General features: G+C 39.9%; 1 protein-coding gene across 6 annotated transcripts; it reads left to right on the top strand.

Annotated features, from left to right (window-relative positions):
* The first annotated feature begins 2,546 nt into the window (after window positions 1-2,546).
* LOC104113483 (BTB/POZ and MATH domain-containing protein 3) lies at window positions 2,547-8,036 on the top strand. Of its 6 annotated transcripts, none has more exons than XR_011414726.1 (5): window positions 2,547-3,237; window positions 4,262-4,610; window positions 5,354-5,664; window positions 7,346-7,413; window positions 7,490-7,609. XR_011414726.1 is itself a non-coding variant. In XM_018776773.3 (5 exons), exons 1-4 carry the CDS (start codon window positions 2,843-2,845, stop codon window positions 7,357-7,359), a joined length of 1,029 nt encoding a protein of 342 aa, XP_018632289.1. In that variant the 5' UTR covers window positions 2,547-2,842; the 3' UTR covers window positions 7,360-7,373; window positions 7,490-7,609. The 6 variants fall into 6 exon arrangements, 3 of the variants coding, with proteins under 3 accessions (XP_018632289.1, XP_009621950.1, XP_033516497.1); XR_011414727.1 differs by having other exon boundaries at window positions 7,346-7,373; XR_004511442.2 differs by having other exon boundaries at window positions 5,354-5,624.
* The last annotated feature ends 16,016 nt before the right edge of the window (window positions 8,037-24,052 follow it).

Raw genomic sequence — 24,052 nt, forward strand, 5'->3', positions numbered from 1 at the left:
AATACTAAAATGAGTAATTAAATTAACTAATTATGACTGGCTTGTATGACAACGGTGTTAGGCGTCATCACGACCTTTAATGAATTTTGGGTCGCGACAATTTATGTGAGAAAAGTCGCATTTTGAGGGTCAAACTTCTTAATTTTAATCTGAATTAGGATATAAATTTTTTAAGTTTTTTAAAATAAAATCTATATATTTAAAAACTACATGAAAAATATTATAAGTCGTATTAGTTAATAATTCAAAGTGTATATAAAAAATAGACAAAAAAAATCAAGAGCCCCGAACTCCACGTAGGGAGGGAGTGAGTAACTAGGGGTGGCAAAACTAACCCAAACCCATTTGACCCGCCCAACTCGCCCAAGCTTTGATGGGTTTGGGCTAGATAAATTTTAAAAATGGGTTATTTTGGGCTAGCCCAAGTTAGCCTATCAAAAATCATCAGCCCAACTGGACCCGTGATGATGCCCACCTTGGCCCTAGAAATGCTCAATCTTAGAGTTCTACCTTGACCCATATTTTGAAAAATATTTTCTAATATTTTCATATTTGGTTGGTTTAAAAGTTTGAAAAATAATTTCTTTATAAATTCGTTTTTCTCCAATTGAAGGAAAATATTTTTCAAAACTCTTTTTCAACATTTCCCATCTCCACCAACCCCTGCCACCACACCCACCACCCCTACCCCACCCAACCCCTACCTCACCCCTAACTCTCACCCACGCACCACCTAAACCTAACCCCAACCCCACCCCTACCACTGACCCCTCAACCTAAATATATGAAAATATTTTTTAGAGTACTTTTTTTTCACGATGTAGAAAAAATATTTTCCTTTCATGACGTAGAAAAAGTATTTTTTTTCATTTCAACAAAATAAGTACTTTATTTTCATGATGTCGAATGATTTATTTAATTAACTGTTGTTGGCAAAAATAATCATCAAACATGAAAAAAATCTAAAGTAAAGTGAAACACATTATCACAACAAAAAAATAACAAATAAAATCTATATCAATAAAATAAAGGACGTTATTGAGCTATTCTTTTAGGTATCACAATAAAATAAAAGAAAGTACTCGTTTTATTAAAATAAAAGAAAATACTTTTTTTTACAACATGAAAAGAAAATATTCTTTTTATTGAAATAAAAGAAAATACTTTTTCTATAACAGGAAAATAAAGTACACATTTTGTGAAAAAGAAAATACTTTTTATATATTCATGAAAAGAAAGTATCTTTTTGTTAAAACAAAAGAAAATATTTTTTCTACAACATGAAAAAAAGTACTCATTTTATGAAAAAGAAAATATTTTTTCTACATTAGAAAAAGAAAGTATTTATTTTATTAAAATAAACGAAAATACTTTTTCTACATCATAGAAAGAAAATTTTTATTTTGTTAAAATGAAAAAGAAAATGCTCTACCTAAAGCATTAAAAGAAAATATTTTTTCTACATCATCATGAAAAGAAAGTACTCATTTTTGTGAAAAAGAAAATATTTTTTCTATATCATGAAAAGAAAGTACTCTTTTTGTTGAAACAAAAGAAAATACTTTTTCTACAATATGAAAATAAAATACTCATTTTGTAAAAAAAATAATAATTTTTCTACATTATAAAAAAGAAAGTACTCTTTTTTTAAAACAAAAGAAATTTTTTTTTCTACATCATGAAAAGAAAGTACTTATTTTATTGAAATGAAAGAAAATACTTTTTCTGCATTACTAAATAATTTTTTTGGTTTTTGTTGAAATGAAAAAGAAAATACTTTATCTGCAACATTAAAAGAAAATATTTTTTTCTACAATAGGAAAAGAAAATATTCATTTTGTGAAAAAAAAAATAATTTTTCTATATCATGAAACAAAAGTACACTTTTTTGTTGAAACAAAAGAAAATACTTTTTCTAGAACATGAAAAGATAGTACTTATTTTATTGAAATAAAAAAAATACTTTTTTTACATCATAAAAAGAAAATATTCATTTTGTTGAAATGAAAAAAAAACTCTATCTATAACGTTAAAAGAAAGTACTCTAAATAATATTTCTATTTATGGTGGGATTGGAGGTTGGGGTGGTGGGAGGTTCTGATCTTTGTTAGTATTATAAGATAAAGATCTATCAAATAAAATTATATATCTAAATTGAGGAAAAAAATCATTTGGCACGAATTGATATTTATTTCAAAATATAAGATAATTTTTATATATGTTTGTTTAAAAATTGAGAATATTATAAAAATTTGGGTCAATTTGGGTGATTGAGTTACAACCCATTGCTTAATCATCTTGACGCAACTCATTTTAACCCAAGTAAACTTTGAGCAGGTTGAACAATGATCCATTTAATGAGTCAGTCAATCTTAATCGGTACAAATACAATCAAACAGCCCATTTCCCACCCTGGGAGTAACTAAAAGAGCCCCGAACAAAAGAAAAAGAAAAAGAAAAAGAAAAAGTAAGGAAAAGAAAGAAAAGAGCGCCACCAGATTTTGACAAGTCGCAGCCAATAAAATGACGTTTTCTTAACATTCGTAAAATCTCAATTCCAAAGCCATAAATCCATTACATCAAATCCACCTCTTTCTATCCCCCCTCCCCAACCACTACAATTTCCTGCCGTTCGCTCCTCAGCTTTCTGCAGTTTCCGCAGCTACCCAAACACCTGCTCGAACCTTAATTTCCTTCCCTCAATTTCCTTCCAATTTTGCTTCATAAGTATCAATTTCCCATTCCCTTTCGCACCTCAACTTTTATCCCTGCGAAATTCAATTCCCCATTTCTAGGGTTTCTGTTTGTATTCTTTTTCTTCACCTTCATTCATTCCCATGAAATGATCGTGGATTACGAGGACCGCGGTGGGGGGGATGATTCTGATTCCTGTTCTAAGTCGATAAACGAGACGGTGAATGGGTCCCACCATTTCACCATCAGGGGTTACTCCCTCGCTAAAGGTATGGGTCCCGGGAAGTACATAACTAGCGACACATTTACAGTGGGCGGTTATGATTGGGCCGTTTATTTCTACCCTGATGGTAAGAATATTGAGGATTCTTCCACGTATGTCTCTGTTTTCATCGCCCTTGCTAGTGAGGGCACTGATGTCAGGGCACTGTTTGAGCTGACTCTATTGGATCAGAGCGGGAATGGGAAGCACAAAGTTCATAGCCATTTTGATCGGGCGCTCGAGAGCGGCCCATATTCTTTGAAATATAGAGGAAGCATGTGGTATGTCTGCAAATTTATTCATTTGCTAGCTTGTGTAATGACACTATTAAATTAGCAAGATTCGTGGCCAAATGGTTTAGGTTTTTATGTTTTCTTAGGGTTTATGTTGCGTGTAATTGGGATTTTGCATATTCCAAGTTTGTCGATATACTGGAAATAGGAGTGCTTTTGCCTACCCTTGTTACATTTTTCTTATTTCCTCCCATTGTTCAATGTGTGACTAGGAGGTCACAGGTTCAAGCTGCGGAAACAGTCTTTGAGCCTGTATATATAAGACCCAATCTGCTCCGGCCCTTCCCCCGACCTCGCACTAGCCTTTGACCTTGGTTGTTGAGGTGGCCTAGTGGTTGAAGAGTTGGAGTAATTCAGAATACTGAAATCTTCCTATTTGCAGAGTTACTTCGTAACCGTACTAGTGGGAGGTAATAGACTAATAAGTATATGGTGGAATAGTCAAGGTGTCCACAAGTTGATTCTGACGCCACTGATACTTATAAGATTGAAGAAAAAGAAAGGTAGAAAAGAACCAAACCTTGGTTGCGGGGGTACGTCTAACTTTGTCTCCGGGAAACTCTAAATGATTGCAAATCAATCATTAACTTTAGTTTTTTAGAAAATTGACTTACTGAAATCTGAGTCAGCCTCATGATTTGACCCCTGGCTCAGCCATTTGAGGACTCAACCTTTTCTTTTTACCACTTTGAATGGTGTTTGTATGTTCCATTTTCAGTTCTCTCGTGAAGTTTCCATATGAATGATCAGTTGATGAAACCACAGTTCATTTTGTTACTATTTTGTAAATCTTATATTAATGGAATAAAATAATTTTTGTAATGAAAAATGATAACAGATTTGATATATTATGATTGCCATTCATAACAAGAGTATCTTTGTTAAAGCTCAAGATAATTCACCAATTGTTTAGTTGGGTCACTACACTACTTTTTTGATTCCATGGTATTTAAGCACATTGAAAACTTTCTCTCTTACTCGCATTAATGGAATTTCTTGCCTGTACGTACAGGGGTTACAAACGATTTTTCAGAAGATCAGTTTTGGAAACCTCTGACTACCTGAAGGATGATTGCCTGTCTATGCGCTGTACTGTTGGAGTTGTGAGAACTCGTGTCGAAGGACCCAAAGATTATAGTGTTTCTGTTCCTCCATCAGACATGGGCCAAAGTCTCAAATATGTGCTGGATGCTGAACTTGGTTGTGATATTGATTTCCGTGTTGGCGAAGAGACTTTTAAGGCTCATAAGTTGATACTAGCTGCTCGTTCTCCTGTGTTTAGAGCCCAATTCTTTGGGCTTGTGGGGAATCCTAATTCAGACAAAGTAGAACTTGAGGATATTGAGCCCTCAATTTTCAAGGTAATAAGTTCTTGCTTTTTTTGTTCACAATAGGTTCTTGCATTGATATAATGATTTCTGCCATTAAAAGAAAATAAAAAAGAAAGCTAGGGTGAAAATAGATAATTGAGGGGATATGAGAACTCTCATGGACATTCCAGATTCATTTTGTATGTTAAAGGTGTAAATGGAATATATTTCACTGCTCTTTATTAGACATTCCTTTCTTAGTTAGCATTGTTATACTTAGGCTTAAATGATTCTTATGGCTAATGTTCTGTGCATTAAACATCTTTGAACGTTACAGTATTTGGTAAAACTAACTAAATTTTTTCTATAAGCAGAATAATTTTATTGGTGATGGAAAAAACAATCCTACATACAAGAGCTATACCAAAAAGTAGAGAGTCTACAAAATGTGATTATTTTGAAAGATAGCCAATTTTCAATATAAATTGGAACCTCATGATAATACTAAGTTTAGATGGTTTTCTGGAATTTATATCTAAGAACTACCTAAGCTGACAGAATGATGTCCTCCATTATTCTTTCTATCGCTAAGAGGATATATTGAAAGAAAATAGCAGTTAGCTAAGCAATTCCATCCCTTATAGTCATGGTGTTTCCACCTCACTTTTCCCAAATCGAGTTTCTTTCAATAAAAGTTGTTCATTACCATTTTGTAATGCACATGCGTATCTTGTGCCAACCTTAGGGCTTTTTCTAATAGTTGGGATGATTGTGTACATCTGTTTGTTTTGTAGGCTATGCTCCATTTCATTTACTCTGATGAGCTTCCGGATTTGCTTGAAATTGCTGGCTCTACTTCAACACGAACATCTACAATAATGATGCAGCATATATTGGCTGCAGCGGACCGCTTTGGTTTAGATAGGTTGAAACAGTTATGCGAGGCTAAATTATGTGAAGAAGTGAATGTGGATACAGTGGCTACGACTCTTTCCCTTTCGGAGCAGCATCAATGCCTACAGCTTAAAGCCATATGTTTGAAATTTGCAGCAACAAACTTGGGAGGTGCGTGTAGTCCGTAGATGTGAGCAGTGCAGTGTTTCAGGTTATGTCATTTCTAGTTTTTCAATGTCTGTTTATCTGCAGACATGTTTTTGTCTCTGATTATTCATTTCCAGTGCATTTGTCCCATACTTCAATGTAGTCCAGTTCAAATGATAAGCCAAGTAAAGAGTTGGTATCCGTAGACCAGAGCAATAGTCCCTTGAACTCCTTTTGCTAAATGACTTATGGATATGCTTAGGTTCTGAAAATTCTCTGCTGAACACTATTTTCAGAAAAAATCTCTGTTGAAATCTTGCTGATGGACCTTGTTTTTGTATAAAAAGGTGATTTTGGCTTCCAATAGATTATTTTTGGTGTTAAGTTCGGGAATCGGTTGTGAGGAATCTAGCAAAATGGGTAACCATGGGAATATAATAACGAGATCTCTTTTAGAACTTCTTTAAAATGTTTTGGAGCTCTTGGTGGAGGATTGTTGAATGTCAGTACTGCCAGTTGGCTAGGCTCCTAGGCTTTGGCGGACACATTGCTTAAATTCTTGAAAGAATATGTTAGTGGTTTTGGCTAATGGAGTTAGTATCTTTGAAAAGGATGTATCTGTAAGATTTGCAGTTGCATTTTCTAAAGGAACCTCCAAGTTCTGATAGCCAACAACTACAAGTTACATTGAATTTTATCAATCTGCTGGCCTTGTTTAGCTCGTTCTCTAAGTTTGTCGTTAGTTAATGTGGTCGGGTCCTGTACGTGCAAGAAGCTAGCTCGTCAGAGATGCATGTTTGCAGGTGCTTCAGGGGGTGGACGTCCACAATTCACCTCTACTAAATCTAACCTAGATGGGGTTTTCTAGACCCAATGGTACTAGTTGGCAGTTGCAGATAGATAGATGATGAGATCTAACCTTTGCATCAATCTTCTTTAGCAGGGGGGCACACTTGTTTCAAAACTAAGCGTGAGTGTTTCTCCTTTCCTTGTCCAACCAACATATGCTTATTCTTCTTTTAACAACTCCTAGTAGGGAAAAAGGCCGAAAATTTTGTCTGACCTTGTAGATGCATGTAACTTTTTTCCATGTACAATATTGAGTGTCTGGCTTCATGTTTTTTTAAGATGAAGATTCCTGATACAAGTGACACAGGAATCATGGAAAATGATAGTTTGATATTGTGTGTAGTACTATTTTTAGAGAAAATATTTTGTATTATTAAAAAGTTAAGTTTCTGAGGTAAAGTTCCCAGAAACTTGCAGAGTAGATATATTCCTGCTACACTTCTCCAATCGACACCATAAAAGAGAATGTTTGGATGGATACCTGAAGTTTGAATGATGGAATGAGAGATTTAAGACTGGGAAGACATCCAAGGGTGTGGCTTAACGCTCATTAAAGTGGGATGAATACCATGAGAGGATAGAGTACAAATCCCAACAGAGACAAATTCCTTGGTGATTTCTTCCCGTCTGCCCGTTTTAAATTTTGTATAATAAAGTTGAATTACTTGATTGTGTCTCGTGGCTGTTGGTTTTTAGCTAACCTTATAGTTATGATCATATAGCTTTTGATGCTGATAGTGCAAGTTGAAATTTGAATAATAAAGTTGAATTAATTGATTGTCTCGTGCTTGCTAGTTTTTAGCTAACGTTATGCCTATAATCTGGTTTGGGCAATGTGTTACAAGTGCTGGAAGCCTCAACATGTGACAATAATTCCCTTTGTTTTCCTCTGCTAGAACTGGAACTATAATCCGTGCCATACAGGTTCTTGCTTAATTTCGTTTGACAGCCTCAAGCTCTTAAAGTATGTGTAGCCTGTATAAGATGTGTTTCCTTCATTATTTCAGTAAGTTGCTAAAATACTGATTGTTGTTAAACAGTTGTCATGCAGTCAGAAGGATTTAAGCACTTAGAAGAGAGCTGCCCGTCACTGTTGTCAGAGCTACTGGAAACAGTTGCATCAGTTGATGAGAAGGCGACTGTGATGTCTAGCAAGAAAAGGACTAGCAGCAGCATCTTTGGGTTGGATCTGGCAGCAGATGGTGCTGCAGCAGAATCTGTTAATCCAAATGCTAGGCGTGTGCGAAGACGGATGTAATCTTATAGTAGTCTTTTGAGTGCAAAGCAAGCTTCTTGGTAGAAAATCTGCTACTAGAAAACTCACCTAATGATTATGGTTATGTTAGTCAATTCGTTGTTACCGGGATGTAGGAACAGTTCTAATGAGCTTAAGTGATATAACTTTTAATGTTAGCATTATTGGTTTTGTGTCGTTGATCCAAACAACCTAAGGGCAGGATATGTGGTCTATAATGTATCTTGTTATCTTTTTGACTACCCGAGCTACTTGTTTCTGTAGGACACAGCGTTAATGAGTATGTAACGAGTTCCCCATATAAGTGATGCCCGTATTATTGTTTTTGCTCAGTTTTGATTTTATTGATGTGTGTGTGTTTGTCTGTGCAGGGGCGAAACCACCTTTTGTTAAGGGTTGACCACCCTTAGTCGAAATATTACGAAAAATTACACTATGTATATAAGTAAAATATTGATTTTAGATGTATAAAACTTATATTGAACACCCTTTGTCGGGATTTGTTTTTACTTTTTTCAAGTCTGAACATCCTTGGAAAAATTTCTGGCTTCGCCACTGTGTATGTGGGTAATTTGAATGTCTGATGCTATAATAACTTCTTGGTTTATAAATAATACTGAAATCACCATATGAAGTCCTTTTATCGCAATAGGAAAAGCATGCGTGCGAATGAAAGACGTTGACTTGAAAAACTTTCCAAGAGAAGGAAACTGTGTGATGACTATAGCTTTGCTGTGGCATATGACAAGGAGCCTAGTAGTGAAAGCATTTCAAAATCGCCTGAAAAGGGAATCAAGAGAGATATTATGACCTCTCCCACAATCTCAGGTGAAGTTCAATACCTTATTAGCGTCCTTACTGTTAAAGTTTCATGGTTTATGCTGTCATACTGAGAGCAGTATGCTGTCTTTCTCTACAGGAGTTGGGTTTCAGCATCAGATAGAAATCATCAGAAGTATCTTACTGGTAAGAGACTTAAGATTTGAGTGTGGGCTGCATTTTGCCACTTTTGTATCGTTTTCTTTCTTTCTGGATTAGACACTTTTTTCTCGAAAAAGCTTATGACTGGAGTCGAATTTTCCTTTCTAGTAAAATTTAGCATTAAGTCTTTCAAGGTGCCACAGCTTTATATTAAGGTTTCCTGAAATGGAAGCAATTGGTTCGCTGAAGGTATTTCACAGGCACTCTATTTTTTTCCCGTCAATCTCAGATGCATTGTGAAATCTAGAAAATCTTCGATCTTTAATCAAGATTGCTGGACTTTATGCATCTAGGAATTCTAGTATTAGCTGTAGGGATTCGATGTATACACAATTTATGTTAACACTGGACCACTAATAAGATGATCGTATGTGCAAATGTTAAGAGCAAATAGGTATGTTCTTTTTCTTTCAATCAGGAGCAACTAAATTTGTTTTTGAGAAGTTCACTCAGGTCAGAGATGACAATAGAACTCTACAGCAGGCTGGTATTTCGCAGAATGGCAATCTTCACTTTGTAGCCTTGTTTTCACGAAAGGTCCTCCATCATTGTGATCCCTAAAGATGATACTCCTGCTTAAGCATTATACATTACAGATCAAGAATTATCTAGGTATTGTTGGGAAGATGAGTACTTGTATGCTTTTGAATAATGATGCTTTGCATAGTTATCAAAAAGAATAGAGAAAGAAATGTTACAATAGGTTTTGGCTATTCTATGGTTCGCTGATGGTGTCTAAGTAGTCATTTTTATATTCAGGCGTCCACCGAGACCTATCTTAGAATTGGGGCCTCCCAATCCTTTGTCAGATCCTCCAGCAACTAAGTTGGACAAGCATGATGAGAAGAACCATAAACTGGAGATTTCATCTCTTACAAATCCGATTGATCAATCAGCTGATGATACTGTTCCAGATTCTAAAGCATTGGCCATAGTTCCGCCTGTAAATGGAAAGACACTTGCCGTGGTTCCTGTCAATCATAAAAACAGACTTTCTGAGCTTTCACAGCGTAGAACAAGGAGGCAATTCTCAGTCACTTAAGTAGAAGCACGAAGCTGTAGAACAGCTTGGAACTGGAAGGTATGAAAATATTAGGGTTATCATCACGAGCGATGAGAACAGTTCGAAATTGTAAGTTTCATGGTTGATCTGCATTTCAATCGTTGGTAATGCAGGAATGTGTGCTTTTAATAATGTTGATCACCGAACTTACGTTGACATGAAGGTTAGACATTGCAAGCCAGTTTTAAAAGGCGTCCATGGGCATACCTCAGGATCGCGAAGCATACGTCCCAAAAATCTGGACATGCTTTGTGCACATGTCCAACGTTTAACATCTGATGCTAGCGCAATAGTTTTTGTACGAATTGTGTAGGAAAACTCTTAATTAGCCGTGTTTCCTCTTAAAATCTTTTAGCTAACCCTTGACTTCTTAATTGTCTTCTTTACCGATTCCAAATTAGAAGTTTCAGAACATTAACAACTCAAAATTTGAGTACTGATATCACATATTCTCTGTTAAGTGTGATCTTGAAACCGTTCATCTGGAAAACGCCATGAGGGTGTTAGTCGGAACCTTTCATTTGGAAACAGATAGTAGGTATTTATGTCTTATGTGTTTGGTCAGTAAACTATTCTTTATTTATTCGTCACCATAAGCTTGATCTTTTCATTTCCATTTATAACAGTGTTATCCTTTTTTGTGTTTATAAGTGATGTAACCTGTCTGTTTAGCCGTTAAGAATTGATGAGTAACTGCTACCTCAGGTAAATACCTTCAGGCTGCACCTTTCAGTTATATCTTGACTTATTAAGGAGTGCCAAAGAGTTGGGTTCAGCAGTGTATATGTTATTTCTTTAAGAGTACAAGTCTTATGTGAATTTTGGTTACATCTCAAAATAGAATTACGATAGTGAAGAAGCACATTTGAAGTAAAATTTTTATACAGTACTCTGTAGTAGATATTAGTATGTTTTTCCCCTCAAATTACTTGGTGTGATGACAATGTGTAGATATATCCATTTTTTGTAGTGTTTGGGTGACCAGGACATTATAGTTGACTTGTATCTCATGATATTTTTATTCTTTTGTATTTTATTATGCTTATGCTAGTTCACTTAAATACTTAGATAGTTATATTACAATTTTCAAAAACTATTTTCTTGTTTGTTTTGTACTTTTAAGGCAAAATACATAAACAAACACTTAAAGTAGGCTTTAGCTGTGAGTTAAACACTCTAACTTATCAACCTCAACTTGACACAAATGTGTTTCGTAAACTTATTCTTACATGACAAAATGTTTGATTTTCACACATTTTGGGGTGCTTGAGGTTCTTAAAATTATCTTTGTTTTGCTTTTTCTTTTTAATGTAGACCCCACTTCTTCCATCAACCTCGTTCTTGGAATGCCAGCCTTCTGTAGCGTCAAAACGCTAGCACAAATTGGTTCCACAGTCACGCATGGTAAGGGGGTGTGGGGACAACCAAGACACCACTTTTACCAGATATGGGTCCGTACGACCCAAAGAGCTTGCCACTAGAACCCAATCCTTAAGAGGCTAAGGTCCAAGGGGAACGACTGAAAGCGGCTGCTTCTAAACCCTACTGTTCACATCGATTACCCTTAGAATTCAGGTTGGGTAGTGTTTACCCGAAAAGTCGGATATAGTTAAATTTATAAGTAGTTCTAAGGGTATGTGATATAGCTTGACATAAATCGCACGTTGAAGTGGAAATGTTTAGATTCTTGGCTATAAAAACGGGATATAAATTATTGAACAAGAAGAGTGAGTATACTGAGTAAAACAAACTCAAGAGATTTATTCTTCAATAAGAGAAGTAGTCTTTTTTTTTTTACAATGTGTGGACCTGCTCTGTGTTTACAAGGATTTCCCTTCTTATAGTAGAGGGATCTTACTTTATTTATAATAAAAAATATATAGTGGAGAACTCATGATGAATTGTCTTCTCCTCGATTCCCGCCAAGATTCTCTCCCCTAGTGCGGTTGCAACGACTATTGTCTACAAGCTCGATACTGGCTCGAGCTCGGTATTGGGTCGAGCCCTCGGCCTTGGTTCGAGTTCGACATTCGGGGTGAGTGTCGATCGGTCTGTGCGTCTCCGACGACCTTCACGTTGCCTTGCGGTTCGATTTGGTCATGGGCTCGATAATGATACCGAGCCAATTCCTCGATTGGTCTTGAAGCTCGAAGCTTGTTTGTACTATCTTCGGAACTCGTCTCGAAGTCTCACTTCAGTCACTTACCATTCGAACTCGATCAAACGTACGAAGGCCTAAATCTATTTCGACCGTATCCAGATAGTCCCCTCATTTCTCAGGAAGAATGTGGTGAGAAGCGATATGATTTTCAACGGCTCGATCGGATTATAAGATGGAGTTTTCACTGGGCTTGGTCATGACGTACGTGATAGCTGACCCGCCGATTTAGTCTTTCAAGGTATTTAATGCATGTCAGACGGTGGTCGGCCACCGCTGATACTGAACCGCCACGGTATAAACCTATAAATAACCCTTCCATTTATCATTTACCACTTTTATATCTTCAGTCTCCCAAATTTTCTTACTCTTTCTGTCTATATTTCGCCGCTCGTAGAGCCACCTTCACCAGCGTTTGGCACCATCAACCTTTCATCTTCCTTTGCTTTTCTTTTTCTTATATCAATGGCAAAAACTTCAAAAATCGTACCTCAGAAGGAGAAAGCTTCCTCTTCACGGCCTTCCGGCGACAAGGCGCCGGTAGAGCCGCCTCCCCACGAGTATGTTCCTGGCCCGTGTACTCTGAAGATCGATTTTAAGGTTGAAAATCCTTCGTTGGTTCCTGGTCGATGTGAGCATGTGTCGATGTACATGTGCTCGATAACAGAGGGCCATCTCGAGACTGTGAGGAAAGACTACAGCTGGGGTCCCGAGGTTGTGTTGTAAATTCCCTCTCCTGAAGAGAGCATCATCACTCATGTGGAGGGGTTTTAAAGTGATTATACTTACCCCTTCACGTTGGGTCCCGTCGACCCAGTGATCATTGATTTTTGCAAAAGATATCAGGTCACCCTCGGTCAAATTCATCCTTCTCTATGGCGCATAGTAATCTTACGTCGCTTCTTCTCCAACAAGGCCGTGGTCTGGATTTTACCCTAAATCACCTCATACGATTGTATCGGCCTCAAATCTTTCGAGGACTAATCATGCTCCATCGTCGGGTAACGGAAGCTTTAATGTCGAGCATCGACGAAGACAAGGATCAGGGTTGGATGGGCCGTTATATTCGGGTGAGGACCCGTGACCTTATCTCGGAAGAGAAGATGCCGTTTCCCGATGAATGGAATTTCGACCGTAAGTGATTTACATAAGGCGTTGCTTTTCGTATCTTTCTCTGATTCTATCTGATATCTCCCTTCGATATACAGCTACCCCTTGGATGCCACAAGCGGTACCCGACCTCGAGGATTGGGTTCAGAAGTTAGCCTCGACTTCCTCTTATGCCGAGCGCGCTTGGCGTGATTTGGCGAAAGGTAGGTGGGAGGCCAAGAATCACGGTAAGGGTCACTTCTCATGTTTTTCGAAACATTTTTTATGCTCCATTCGTTACTGACTTCCTTTCATGCAGGCGTAACCAAGGATGCCGTTTTGAGGCCTTCGAGTGGTGAGGAAGGAACTAAGTCCCCAGTCCCGTAACCAGGGAAAGATAAAAAGCAAAAAGTTGTCTCTCGGTCAGAGGACCTCAAGCCCAAAACTTGAAGGGTGAGGAGGAAGGCAATCGCTCTTTCGATGGACTCGGTCCAACGACTGAGAGAAGAAAAAGAAGAAGAAGAAGAAGATGCTTTGGCTTTGGTGGTCCGATCCGCGAAAGCTATCGCGGTCGCCAGACCTTCTGAGACGATGACGGCTACACCGGTCGGGGCCGATTCCGATACCCCGAGTCTCGATCAGAGCGTCCCGAGTGATTCGCTCGGGACCATGATAGTGGGTCACTTGCCTTCTCTTCCGACCTTTTCTGAGGAGGCGTTAAAGGAAGCTCGAGAATTAAAGACCCCCGATATGGGCGGAGGCTCTAGTGTATGGGATCCTTTTCGGGATTGCTTTACTGGAGTCGGTGATACCTCGGATATTAGTGGCGCTTCTCTTCTCCTAGAAGAGGCCCAATATTTCATTTCTCAGGTAATGATTTTACTGTGCTTGGTTTCTTCGTTCTTTTCTAAACCTGACTTGTGTTTTTTCCCTTCTGTGTAGGCCATTAGCAAGTTTCGAGCCGACCTCAACCAGTGTGAGGTCGAGCTTCAGAAGGTCTCGGGGGAAAGAGATGCTCTGCGACTTCTTTGCGGCCAAAAGGACAAGGTTATAAGGGACCTCCAAGCAGATTTGGCTAAGACTCATGAAGAAGAGGCCGAACTAGATAAGCATGTGAGCCTCGTTCTGTTAGAGTATGGGTTTGACCCAACTATGGAAGTTAACCCTTCGTTATCTCAGCTGCAGCAAAATGTTGAAAAGATCGGGTTGCTTCGGGAAGAAGTTGATCAAATCAAGGCCGAATGTGATCGGTGGAAGGAGACTATCGACCGCCTGGCTGCAGAAAAAGAAACCATCTTGGCCAAATTATCATCGGTCGATGTTCAGCTTCGAAGTGTCAAGCAAAAAGGTTCGGCTCAGGCCAAGAGGATCGAGGAGCTTGAAACAAGGCTTGCTGAGGCCAAGGCGAAGATTGAGTCATCGAAAGTCATGGTGGAAAAGTCTATTGCTGTGTATCGAGCCGATGCCGGGGCTCCTCAAATGGAGGCAAGAGAGGCAGCGGATACTGCCGACACTCAAGCACATTGGGTTGCCGAACTTGCTAAGTGTCGATCTCGGAGGGAGACCCTCGAGGAGATACACGCTCGAGGTTTCGATCTTGCTGAAGAGATAAAAAGGGCCAAAGAACTCGAAGCTGATGCCGAAGCCTTGGCTTCTGATGGCGACGACGATGATGATGATGATGATGGTAGCAAGAGCGGGTCCGATAACGGGGGGAGACCGGTGGAGAAGAGACCGCTCTCGATGATAACCCAGAAGCTTAGCCCTTAGCTTCTATGTTGCATTTATTCATGTAAACAATCTTTATATATTAATACTAATATCTTTTTCTTTTACTGACTTGCTTCTGCTTTCTTGCCTTGTGAAGATTTCATTCATGTCTTGTGAATGTTTTCATAAGGATTTAGGCGATTTCATCGAATTCGGCCCTCGTAGCCTTTATGGACGAGTAAGTGTTTGCTCGAACTCGAAATAAAAGTAGCCCACAGGCTTAGTAGTCGAGTGAACGTTTCGAACTCGAAGTAAAGTAGCCCGTAGGCGTAACGGTCGAGTGGGTGCTTGCTCGAACTCAAAATAAAAGTGGCCCGTAGGCTTAGCAGTCGAGTGAATGATTCGAACTCGAACTTAAAGTGTCTTTTTATGATCGAGTGAGTGATTGCTCGAACTCGAAGTAAGATAGCCCTTAGGCTTTAATAATTGAGTGAGTGATTGCTTCGAACTCGAACTCGAAGTATCGTAGGCCTTTTATGATTGAGTGAGTGATTGCTCGAACTCAAAGTAAGATAGCCCTTAGGCTTTAATAATTGAGTGAGTGATTGCTTCGAACTCGAACTCAAAATATCTTAGCCCGTAGGCCTTTTATGATCGAGTGAGTGATTGGTCGAACTCGAAGTAAGATAGACCTTAGGCTTTAATAATTAAGTGAGTGATTGTTTCGAACTCGAACTCAGAGTATCTTAGCCCGTAGGCCTTTTATGATCGAGTGAGTGATTGCTCGAACTCGAAATAAGATAGCCCTTAGGCTTTAATAATTGAGTGGGTGATTGTTTCGAACTCGAACTCAGAGTATCGTAGCCCGTAGGCCTTTTATGATCGAGTGAGTGATTGCTCGAACTCGAAGTAAGATAGCCCTTAGGCTTTAATAATTGAGTGAGTGATTGCTTCGAACTCGAACTCAAAATATCTTAGCCCGTAGGCTTTTTATGATCGAGTGAGTGATTGCTCGAACTCGAAGTAAGATAGCCCTTAGGCTTTAATAATTGAGTGAATGATTGTTTCGAACTCGAACTCAGAGTATCGTAGCCCGTAGGCCTTTTATGATCGAGTGTATCAAAAATCCTTTTGATGGTGGTTGGCCTTTAAGCCTGTTTGAATCATGAATCAGGAAGATCTTTTCAAAGTGTGAGATATCTGAAAAAAGAAGAAGTTCTCCTTTATAAGTTATTATACATGTGTTTGTATCTTGTGCCAGAGTTCGAGCAAAACTACGTGGGCATGGTTAGTTTTGACCATTTGGCCCTTACATTTTTCTCTATCGAGACCCTGTTTGACATGAATTTGATATGAAACAACTTTCTTGTGCCGAACTTGATTTATTCGATTGGTAGCCCCCTAAGATTCGGGGTTGATTACGAAGGAGCCTCGGATACTATTGATTTGTCCCTGGGTAGCACATAGTTGTTTTCTCATTAAAAACCTTGCCGGAAAAAACCCATTTGGGATAAAAAGCCGAACTTAAAGGAAAAAGAGTACAACGCGTGCTTTGAAACCAGAGGTCTTGATTTTTTTGTCGAATTCCTGCAATGAGTTAGTGTCGAATATACATATATAGACGATAGAGAAGAGAAAATAATACCTTAACAATAATATCGTTTGAGAAGCGATATGTTCCAATTGTTGAGAAACGATATGTTCCAATTGTTGAGAAGCGATATGTTCCAATTGTTTGGTAATGGTTTTCCATCCATTGCTCCAAGTTTATAAGACCCTTTTCCCGACTATGTCGAGGACTTGATAGGGTCCTTCCCAATTTGGGCCGAGCTTCCATTCATTAGGATCTTGAGTGTTGATGGTGACTTTCTTAGGACCAAGTCCCCGGTCTTGTAATGGCAGATGTTGGTTCTTCTGTTGTAGTACCTTTCGATTCGTTATTTCTGTGCAGCCATTCGAACCAGTGCCGCTTCTCGTTTTTCATCTAATAATTCGAGGCTAGTATTCATTGCCTTGTAGTTCGATTCTTCCGATGTATGTCGGAACCTTGCGCTTGGTTCCCCGACTTCGACCGAAATTAAAGCTTCGGATCCATACACTAAGGAAAATGGAGTCGCTCCTGTACTGGATTTAGATGTTGTCCGATATGCCCAAAAAACTTCAGGCAAAATTTCTCTCCACTTTCCTTTAGCTTCGTTCAATCTTTTATTTATGTTTTGGATGATAATCTTATTCGTTGATTCGGCCTGTCTGTTCCCACTAGGATGATATGGTGTTGACAATATCCTTTTTATTTTATGATCTTCGAGAAATTTTGTCACTTTACCGCCGATAAATTGCTTACCATTGTCACATGTTATTTCTGCTGGTATACCAAATCTACACACGATATGATCCCAAATGAAATCTATAACCTCTTTCTCTCTTACTTTTTCGAACGCATGTGCTTCAACCCATTTAGAGAAATAGTCAGTCATAAACAAAATGAATTTAGCTTTACCCGGGCCGATGGTAGAGGGCCGACGATATCCATTCCCCATTTCATGAATGGCCATGGAGAAATGATTGAATGAAGCTGCTCTCCGGGTTGATGGATCATTGGTGCAAACCTTTGACATTTATCGCATTTTCGAACAAACTCCTTAGTGTCCTTTTCCATGCTATCCCAGTAGTATCCTGCTCTGATGATTTTGCGAATTAGAGGTTCGGCGCCGGAGTGGTTTCTACAGGTGCCTTCATGGACCTCCCGTAAAACATAATCGGTGTCCCCTGGTCCCAAGCATACTGCCAGTGGTCCGTCGAACGTTCTTCTGTACAATGTTCCGTCTTCAACCAATGTGAATCGAGCAGCCTTGGTTCGTAGAACCCTTGATTCTTTAGAGTTCGATGGGAGTTTTCCGTTCTTTAAGTATTCAATATACTTATTCCTCCAATCCCAGGTTAAGCTTGTGGAATTTATCTCGGCATTCCCTCCCTCGATTATAGATCTCGAAAGTTGAACGACAATCCCCTAGTCGATCTTATCTTCTTCGACCGATGACCCCAGATTTGTGAGTGCGTCGTCCTCACTATTTTGTTCTCGAGGCACATATTGTAGGGTCCATTCTTTGAAACGGTGTAGAGTTACCTGTAGTTTGTCCAAATACCTCTACATCCTATCTTCTCGAACTTCGAAAGTTTTGTTCACTTGGTTCACCACTAGCAAAGAGTCACATTTGGCTTTAATGACTTCTGCTCCCAAGCTCTTAGCTAGCTCGAGACCTGTAATCATGGCCTCGTACTCGGCCTCATTGTTAGTTAATCTAGTAGTTTTGATGGATTGCCTAATAATGCCACCTGTGGGAGGTTTTAATACGATGCCAAGCCCGGCTCCCTTCACATTTGAAGCACCATCTGTGTAGAGGGTCCAAACCCCCGACGATGTACCTGATTTTAACAAGAGTTCCTTTTCAACTTCGGGTGCGAGGGTTGGTGTGAAATCGGCCACGAAGTCTGCTAAAATTTGGGACTTGATGGCCGTTCGAGGTTGATATTCAATATCGTACCCACTGAGTTCGACGGCGCATTTGGCCAGTCGGCCCGATAGTTCGGGTTTGTGCAAAATGTTTCGAAGTGGGAAAGTTGTTAAAACGCATACGGGGTGACATTGAAAGTATGGTCTTAACTTTCTAGAGGCGCTTATCAATGCAAGCGCCAATTTCTCTAAGTGTGGGTATCTAGTCTCTACCTCTCCTAAGGTCCGACTTGCATAATAAACAAGAAACTGCGTACCTTGCTCTTCTCGAACTAGGACACCACTTACCGTGATTTTCGATACCGCTAAGTATAAGTAAAGCTTCTCATCTGTCTTCGGAGTGTGAAGTAATGGTGGGCTCGATAGGTACCGCTTCAGTTGTTCAAGTTCCTGTTGGCATTCTGGGATCCAGGTGAAATGGTTTTTCTTTTTGAGCAGAGAGAAGAATTTGTGGTTTCGATCTGACGACCTTGAAATGAATCGGCCTAAGGCAGCTATCCGTCCGGTTAGACTTTGCACTGCTTTCACACTATCCACAACGGTGATGTCTTCGATGACTTTGATTTTGTCGGGGTTGATCTTGATCCCCCGATCCGACACCATGAACCCGAGGAACTTGACTGATCCAACCCCGAAAGCATATTTCTCGGGGTTGAGCTTCATGTTGTATTTCCTTAAAACTTTGAACGTTTCCTGCAAATGAGTCAAATGGTCCTCTGCGCGCAAGGACTTAACTAGCATGTCATCAATGTAAACTTCCATCGATTTACCTATTTGGTCTTCGAAAACTTTATTCACTAGGCGTTGGTACGTAGCCCCTGCATTTTTTAGCCCGAATGGCATTACATTATAGCCATAAGTTCCATACTTAGTGACAAATGAAGTTTTTTCTTGGTCCTCCGGGTTCATGCTAATTTGATTGTACCCGGAATAGGTGTCGAAAAAAGTGAGGATCTCGTGGCTGGTTGTGGCATCGATCAAGCGATCGATGCTAGGCAGTGGAAAAGAATCTTTGGGGCATGCTTTGTTTAGATCTTTATAATCTACACACATTCTAAGTTTGTTCCCTTTTTTGGGACTACAACCACATTGACTAACTATTCGGGATACTTTACTTCCCGAATTGACCCTATTTTGAGAAGTTTAGTTACCTCATCTCTTACAAATGCGTGTTTTATCTCGGATTGAGGTCTTCTTTTTTGCTTCACCGGTTTGCACCTAGGGTCCAAACTCAGCTGGTGCGTTGTTATCGATGGTTGGATCCCTGTCATGTCTAAATGGGACCAATCAAAATAATCTACGTTATCAATAAGAAATTGAATAAGTTTTTTCCTGAGTTCGGGGGGTCAATCCTATTCCCAGGTATACCTTTCTCTCGGGCAGTCGTTCGATTAATATAAACTGCTCCAGTTCTTCGATCGTCGACTTGGTGGCGTCAGAGTCGTCAGGGACGATGAGAGCTCGAGGTGTCGAAAACTCTTCCTCGTCATCTTCTATTTCCTGCTTCACCAATTCGGTCGAGACTGGTTGCTGTGATTGCTATTTGGTTTCTTGCCTATCTTTTGTGCTCGACCTTTCTGAGGCCGATAACGTTGGTATCGGTGTTGTCTCATCGACATCAAATATTTCCTTCGCAGCATGTTGCTCCCTGTATACTATCTTTACGCCGTTCGACGTAGGGAATTTCATCACTTGGTGTAGAGTTGAAGGCACTGCCCTCATATTGTGGATCCATGGTCTTCCGAGTAGGGCATTGTACCTCATATCGCCTTCGATTACGTGGAACTTGGTGTTTTGGATGGTTCCAGCCACATTTACGGGCAGAATAATTTCCCCTTTAGTTGTTTCACTAGCCATATTGAAACTGTTTAAGACCCGAGCTGTGGGCACAACTTGATTCTGTAAACCGAGCTTCTCCACTACCCAAGATCGGATGATATTCGCAGAGCTACCTGGATCCACTAAGCCACGCTTAACTTGAACTTTATTGAATAGGATGGAAATTACTAGAGCGTCGTTGTGAGGTTGAGAGATGCCCTCGGTTTCTTCAATTCCAAATGATAAAGTGCCATCGGGTACATAGCCTCGAGTTCGTTTTTCCCCTATGGCCGGTATCTTGCCGTATTTGAGCACGGGTCCCTGTGGAGTATTGACCATACCGATGATCATATGAATGATATGCAGAGGTTCCTCTTGTTTATCTTTTTTGCTGGCGTCCCTTTCTCTGAAGTGATTCTTGGCTCGGTCACTGAGGAACCCTCGAAGGTGGCCCTCATTGAATAGACATGCTACCTCTTCTCTTAATTGTCTGCAATCCTCGGTCCTGTGTCCATGCGTACCATGATACTTGCACATCGAATTCGGGTTCCTTTGGGAAGGGTCGGTTTGCATGGGTCTAGGCCACCTAGTATCTTTGATTCTTCCGATTGACGATACAATGCCCGATGCGTCGACGCAGAAATTGTACTCCGATAGCCGAGGTGCCTCTATAGGATCGGCATATTTATCAAAGCCATTGTTGCTCGAAAGTCCCCAAGAATTTTGTCCTTGATCACTCCTTCGATTGTTCCTAGCGGCATTGCGCGTTGAACCGTTGTTCATTTGATCTGCGATGTACAGTTGATATCGGTCTCTGCTCGGCCTTTGCTCTTTGTCGATGTCCCTCTAGTTTTTAATAGATGTCCTGCTCTGATGTATGGATCCGGAAGGAGCTCCAAACTGGTCGTCTTCGACCCTAATTTTTAACTAATATCGGTTGTGTACATCCGCCCAAGTTATTGCTGGATACTTGATCAAATTTTGCTTCAGCCGACGTGATGCTATTGAACGTTGCTCGTTCAACCCTGGTGAAAGCTTGGACGGCCCAGTCGTCTGTGACCGATGGCAATTCCATGTGTTCCATTTGAAATCGGGACACGAACTCCCTCAACATTTCATTACCCCTTTGTTTTACTTTGAAGAGGTCCGATTTCCTTGTTGCAACCTTATGGCACCAGGATGTTCCTTTACAAACGAATCCGCTAACATGGAAAAAGAATCGATGGAATCTGGTGGCAGATTATGATACTATGATACCAAATCATCGCTCCCTTCGAGAGGGTCTCTCCGAATTTTTTCAATAACACGGATTCGATCTCATCGCCTTCCAAATCGTTACCCTTGATGGCACACGTGTAAGAGGTGACGTGTTCGTTGGGATTGGTGGTACCGTTATATTTGGGAATTTCGGGCATACGAAATTTTTTGGGGATTGGTTTTGGGGCTGCACTCGAGGGAAAAGCCTTTTGTATGAATTTTTTCGAATCCAGCCCTTTTATCATTGGTGGAGCTCCCGGGATCTGATCGACCCTGGAATTATGTTTCTATTTTTTTGTCGTTGGCTTCGACTCGTTTTGTGAGTTCCTCGAGCAATTTAGTAATTTCGGGAGTAGTCCCCGATTCTTCCTCGTTTGACTTCACTATAGCTGGCTCCGTTCTGTGGGTGATTTCTCAAAGCGGATTGGGCTCCGGCCTGCTTTGTACCTGGGTTTGGCTCTGCAACTGAGCTATCGCTATTTGCTGGTTTTGTAACATCTCGAAGATCATCCGTAAGCTGACTCCGATCTCCTCCGCGTTATGGGTGTCTCGAGCTATAGATCGAGTACCGCCCTGAATGCTTTTTTTCGGTTCGGAACGTTGGTTCGCCTCAAGAGCCACTTTGTGAATTGACATCTAGCGGTACTTCAGCTTGGATTTCAGGTACTTCAACTCGAGCTTCAGTGACATCATTAAGTGGCCTTCCGGCCCTGGATATCAAGTTGTTGGTTTCATCTTGAAGGCCGACTTCGTGGTCGATAGGTAAAGCCATCAATCGAGGGTTTGCCATTGCTGATTCGAAGTTGTAAACTGGTGTGTATTGCAGATTTGTATCAAACAATAACTGTTACCCTTAGCCCCATGGTGGGCGCCAAATTATTTACCCGGAAAGTCGGATATAGTTAAATTTATAAGTAGTTCTAAGGGTATGTGATATAGCTTGACATAAATCGCACGTAGAAGTGGAAATGTTTAGATTCTTGGCTATAAAAACGGGATATAAATTATTGAACAAGAAGAGTGAGTATACTGAGTAAAACAAACTCAAGAGATTTATTCTTCAATAAGAGAAGTAGTCTTTTTTTTTACAATGTGTGGACCTGCTCTGTGTTTATAAGGATTCCCCTTCTTATAGTAGACAGATCTTACTTTATTTATAATAAAAAATATATAGTGGAGAACTCATGATGAATTGTCTCCTCCTCGATTCCCGCCAAGATTCTTTCCCCTAGTGCGATTGCAACGGCTATTGTCTGCAAGCTAGATACTGGCTCGAGCTCGGTATTGGGTCGAGCCCTCGGCCTTGGTTCGAGTTCGACATTCGGGGTGAGTGTCGATCGGTCTGTGCGTCTCCGACGACCTTCACGTTGCCTTGCGGTTCGATTTGGTCATGGGCTCGATAATGATACCAAGCCAATTCCTCGATCGGTCTTGGAGCTCGAAGCTTGTTTGTACTATCTTCGGAACTCGTCTCGAAGTCTCACTTCGGTCGCTTATCATTCGAACTCGATCAAACGTACGGAGGCCGAAATCTATTACGACCGTATACATGTAGGGGAAAGCCTTTCAATCCCTTGAAGGGGTTTCTTTTTACTTCCAAAGGGATAATGCAATTGGCTGAAGACAGTTGTTATGTTAAAGCAGTCTTGGCACTGAACATCCATGATGAAAGAGTTAGGAGACTGAACAAGACGTTGTGCGTATGCTTCCTCTTTTCAATCTCTCCTGGGAGGTTCAACAAATCATAATCATTTGGAAGAACCATTTTCGCAAGATGAAATGAGAGGGAGGAATGAAAAAACTTACATTTGGAACACCACGTTCACATCCACCTTAACCACTTACATATCTTCGTTCACAATCACGTTGTCCTTCACCAATGGACCACTATGATTCTTATCACGTGTCATGGCAAAACACAAGGTGCTCTCCAATTTTGGTCATTGCCATTGGTTTTAGTTTTTCTTTATCGAAGAGTTTTGGGAAATAAAGATGTTTGTTAGGAATAACGGGAGGAAAAAATAGAGGTGTCGAGTTTAGGTGTCTAGATGGTCACTTGGTAAGTTAGAGTGTTTAACCGACATCTGAACCCAACTTTAAGTGTCTGTTTATGTATTTTTCCTACTTTTAGTGTATTTTTATAAATTATTATATATATATATATATATATATATATAAAGATTTAGTGCTCCTTGAACATGTGTTGGTAGTCCTCCTTGGTGTACTTTGGGTAGTGCAGAGGCATCTTGAAATAGCTAACGAAACTCTTTTTCTTGTTGTCCATTACATCCTATCTCACATATAATGGATGCCAGAATCATGAGAGTTTAAGCTGATTTCAATTAAATGTGAAAGTTGTTATACAAGCATCTTGAATATGACAAGGATGGAGTAATGTACCTTACCATGCCATCCAGTAATTTGTACCTCTGTGTGATTTCATTTCAACCTTGAATTATGTATATGCACTAGTGTCACATCATTGAGATAGATGATCAGAAGATGCAACAGCAAGCTATTGTCAGTTGATAGCCTCCCAAGAATCTAAAGGCATTTCTTGGGCTATGCAACTTGCCGATACTTGTAATAGCCTTGCCTTGCCTTGCACTGAAAGAGTTATTAATAAAAAGGCGGCATCTTTGGAATGGAATCCAAGGTGCCAAGAAAATGAACATGAAGGTGGATGCTATGAAGATGATCCTGTCCAGTAGTCTAATTTCATCTCTTTTGATATGGCCAAGTTGTTTAAAGTGCAAAC

This window comes from Nicotiana tomentosiformis, chromosome 3, assembly GCF_000390325.3.
Source record: "Nicotiana tomentosiformis chromosome 3, ASM39032v3, whole genome shotgun sequence".
Lineage (NCBI taxonomy): Eukaryota > Viridiplantae > Streptophyta > Magnoliopsida > Solanales > Solanaceae > Nicotiana > Nicotiana tomentosiformis.

Bases quoted from the DNA above. Each gene is read 5' to 3' on its own strand.
- LOC104113483 (XM_033660606.2), top strand. From the start codon at position 2,843: ATGATCGTGGATTACGAGGACCGCGGTGGGGGGGATGATTCTGATTCC. The intron at 3,238-4,261 runs GTATGTCTGCAA...CTGTACGTACAG, and splicing joins AAATATAGAGGAAGCATGTG to GGGTTACAAACGATTTTTCA. The intron at 5,625-7,489 runs GTGCGTGTAGTC...GTTGTTAAACAG, and splicing joins TGCAGCAACAAACTTGGGAG to TTGTCATGCAGTCAGAAGGA.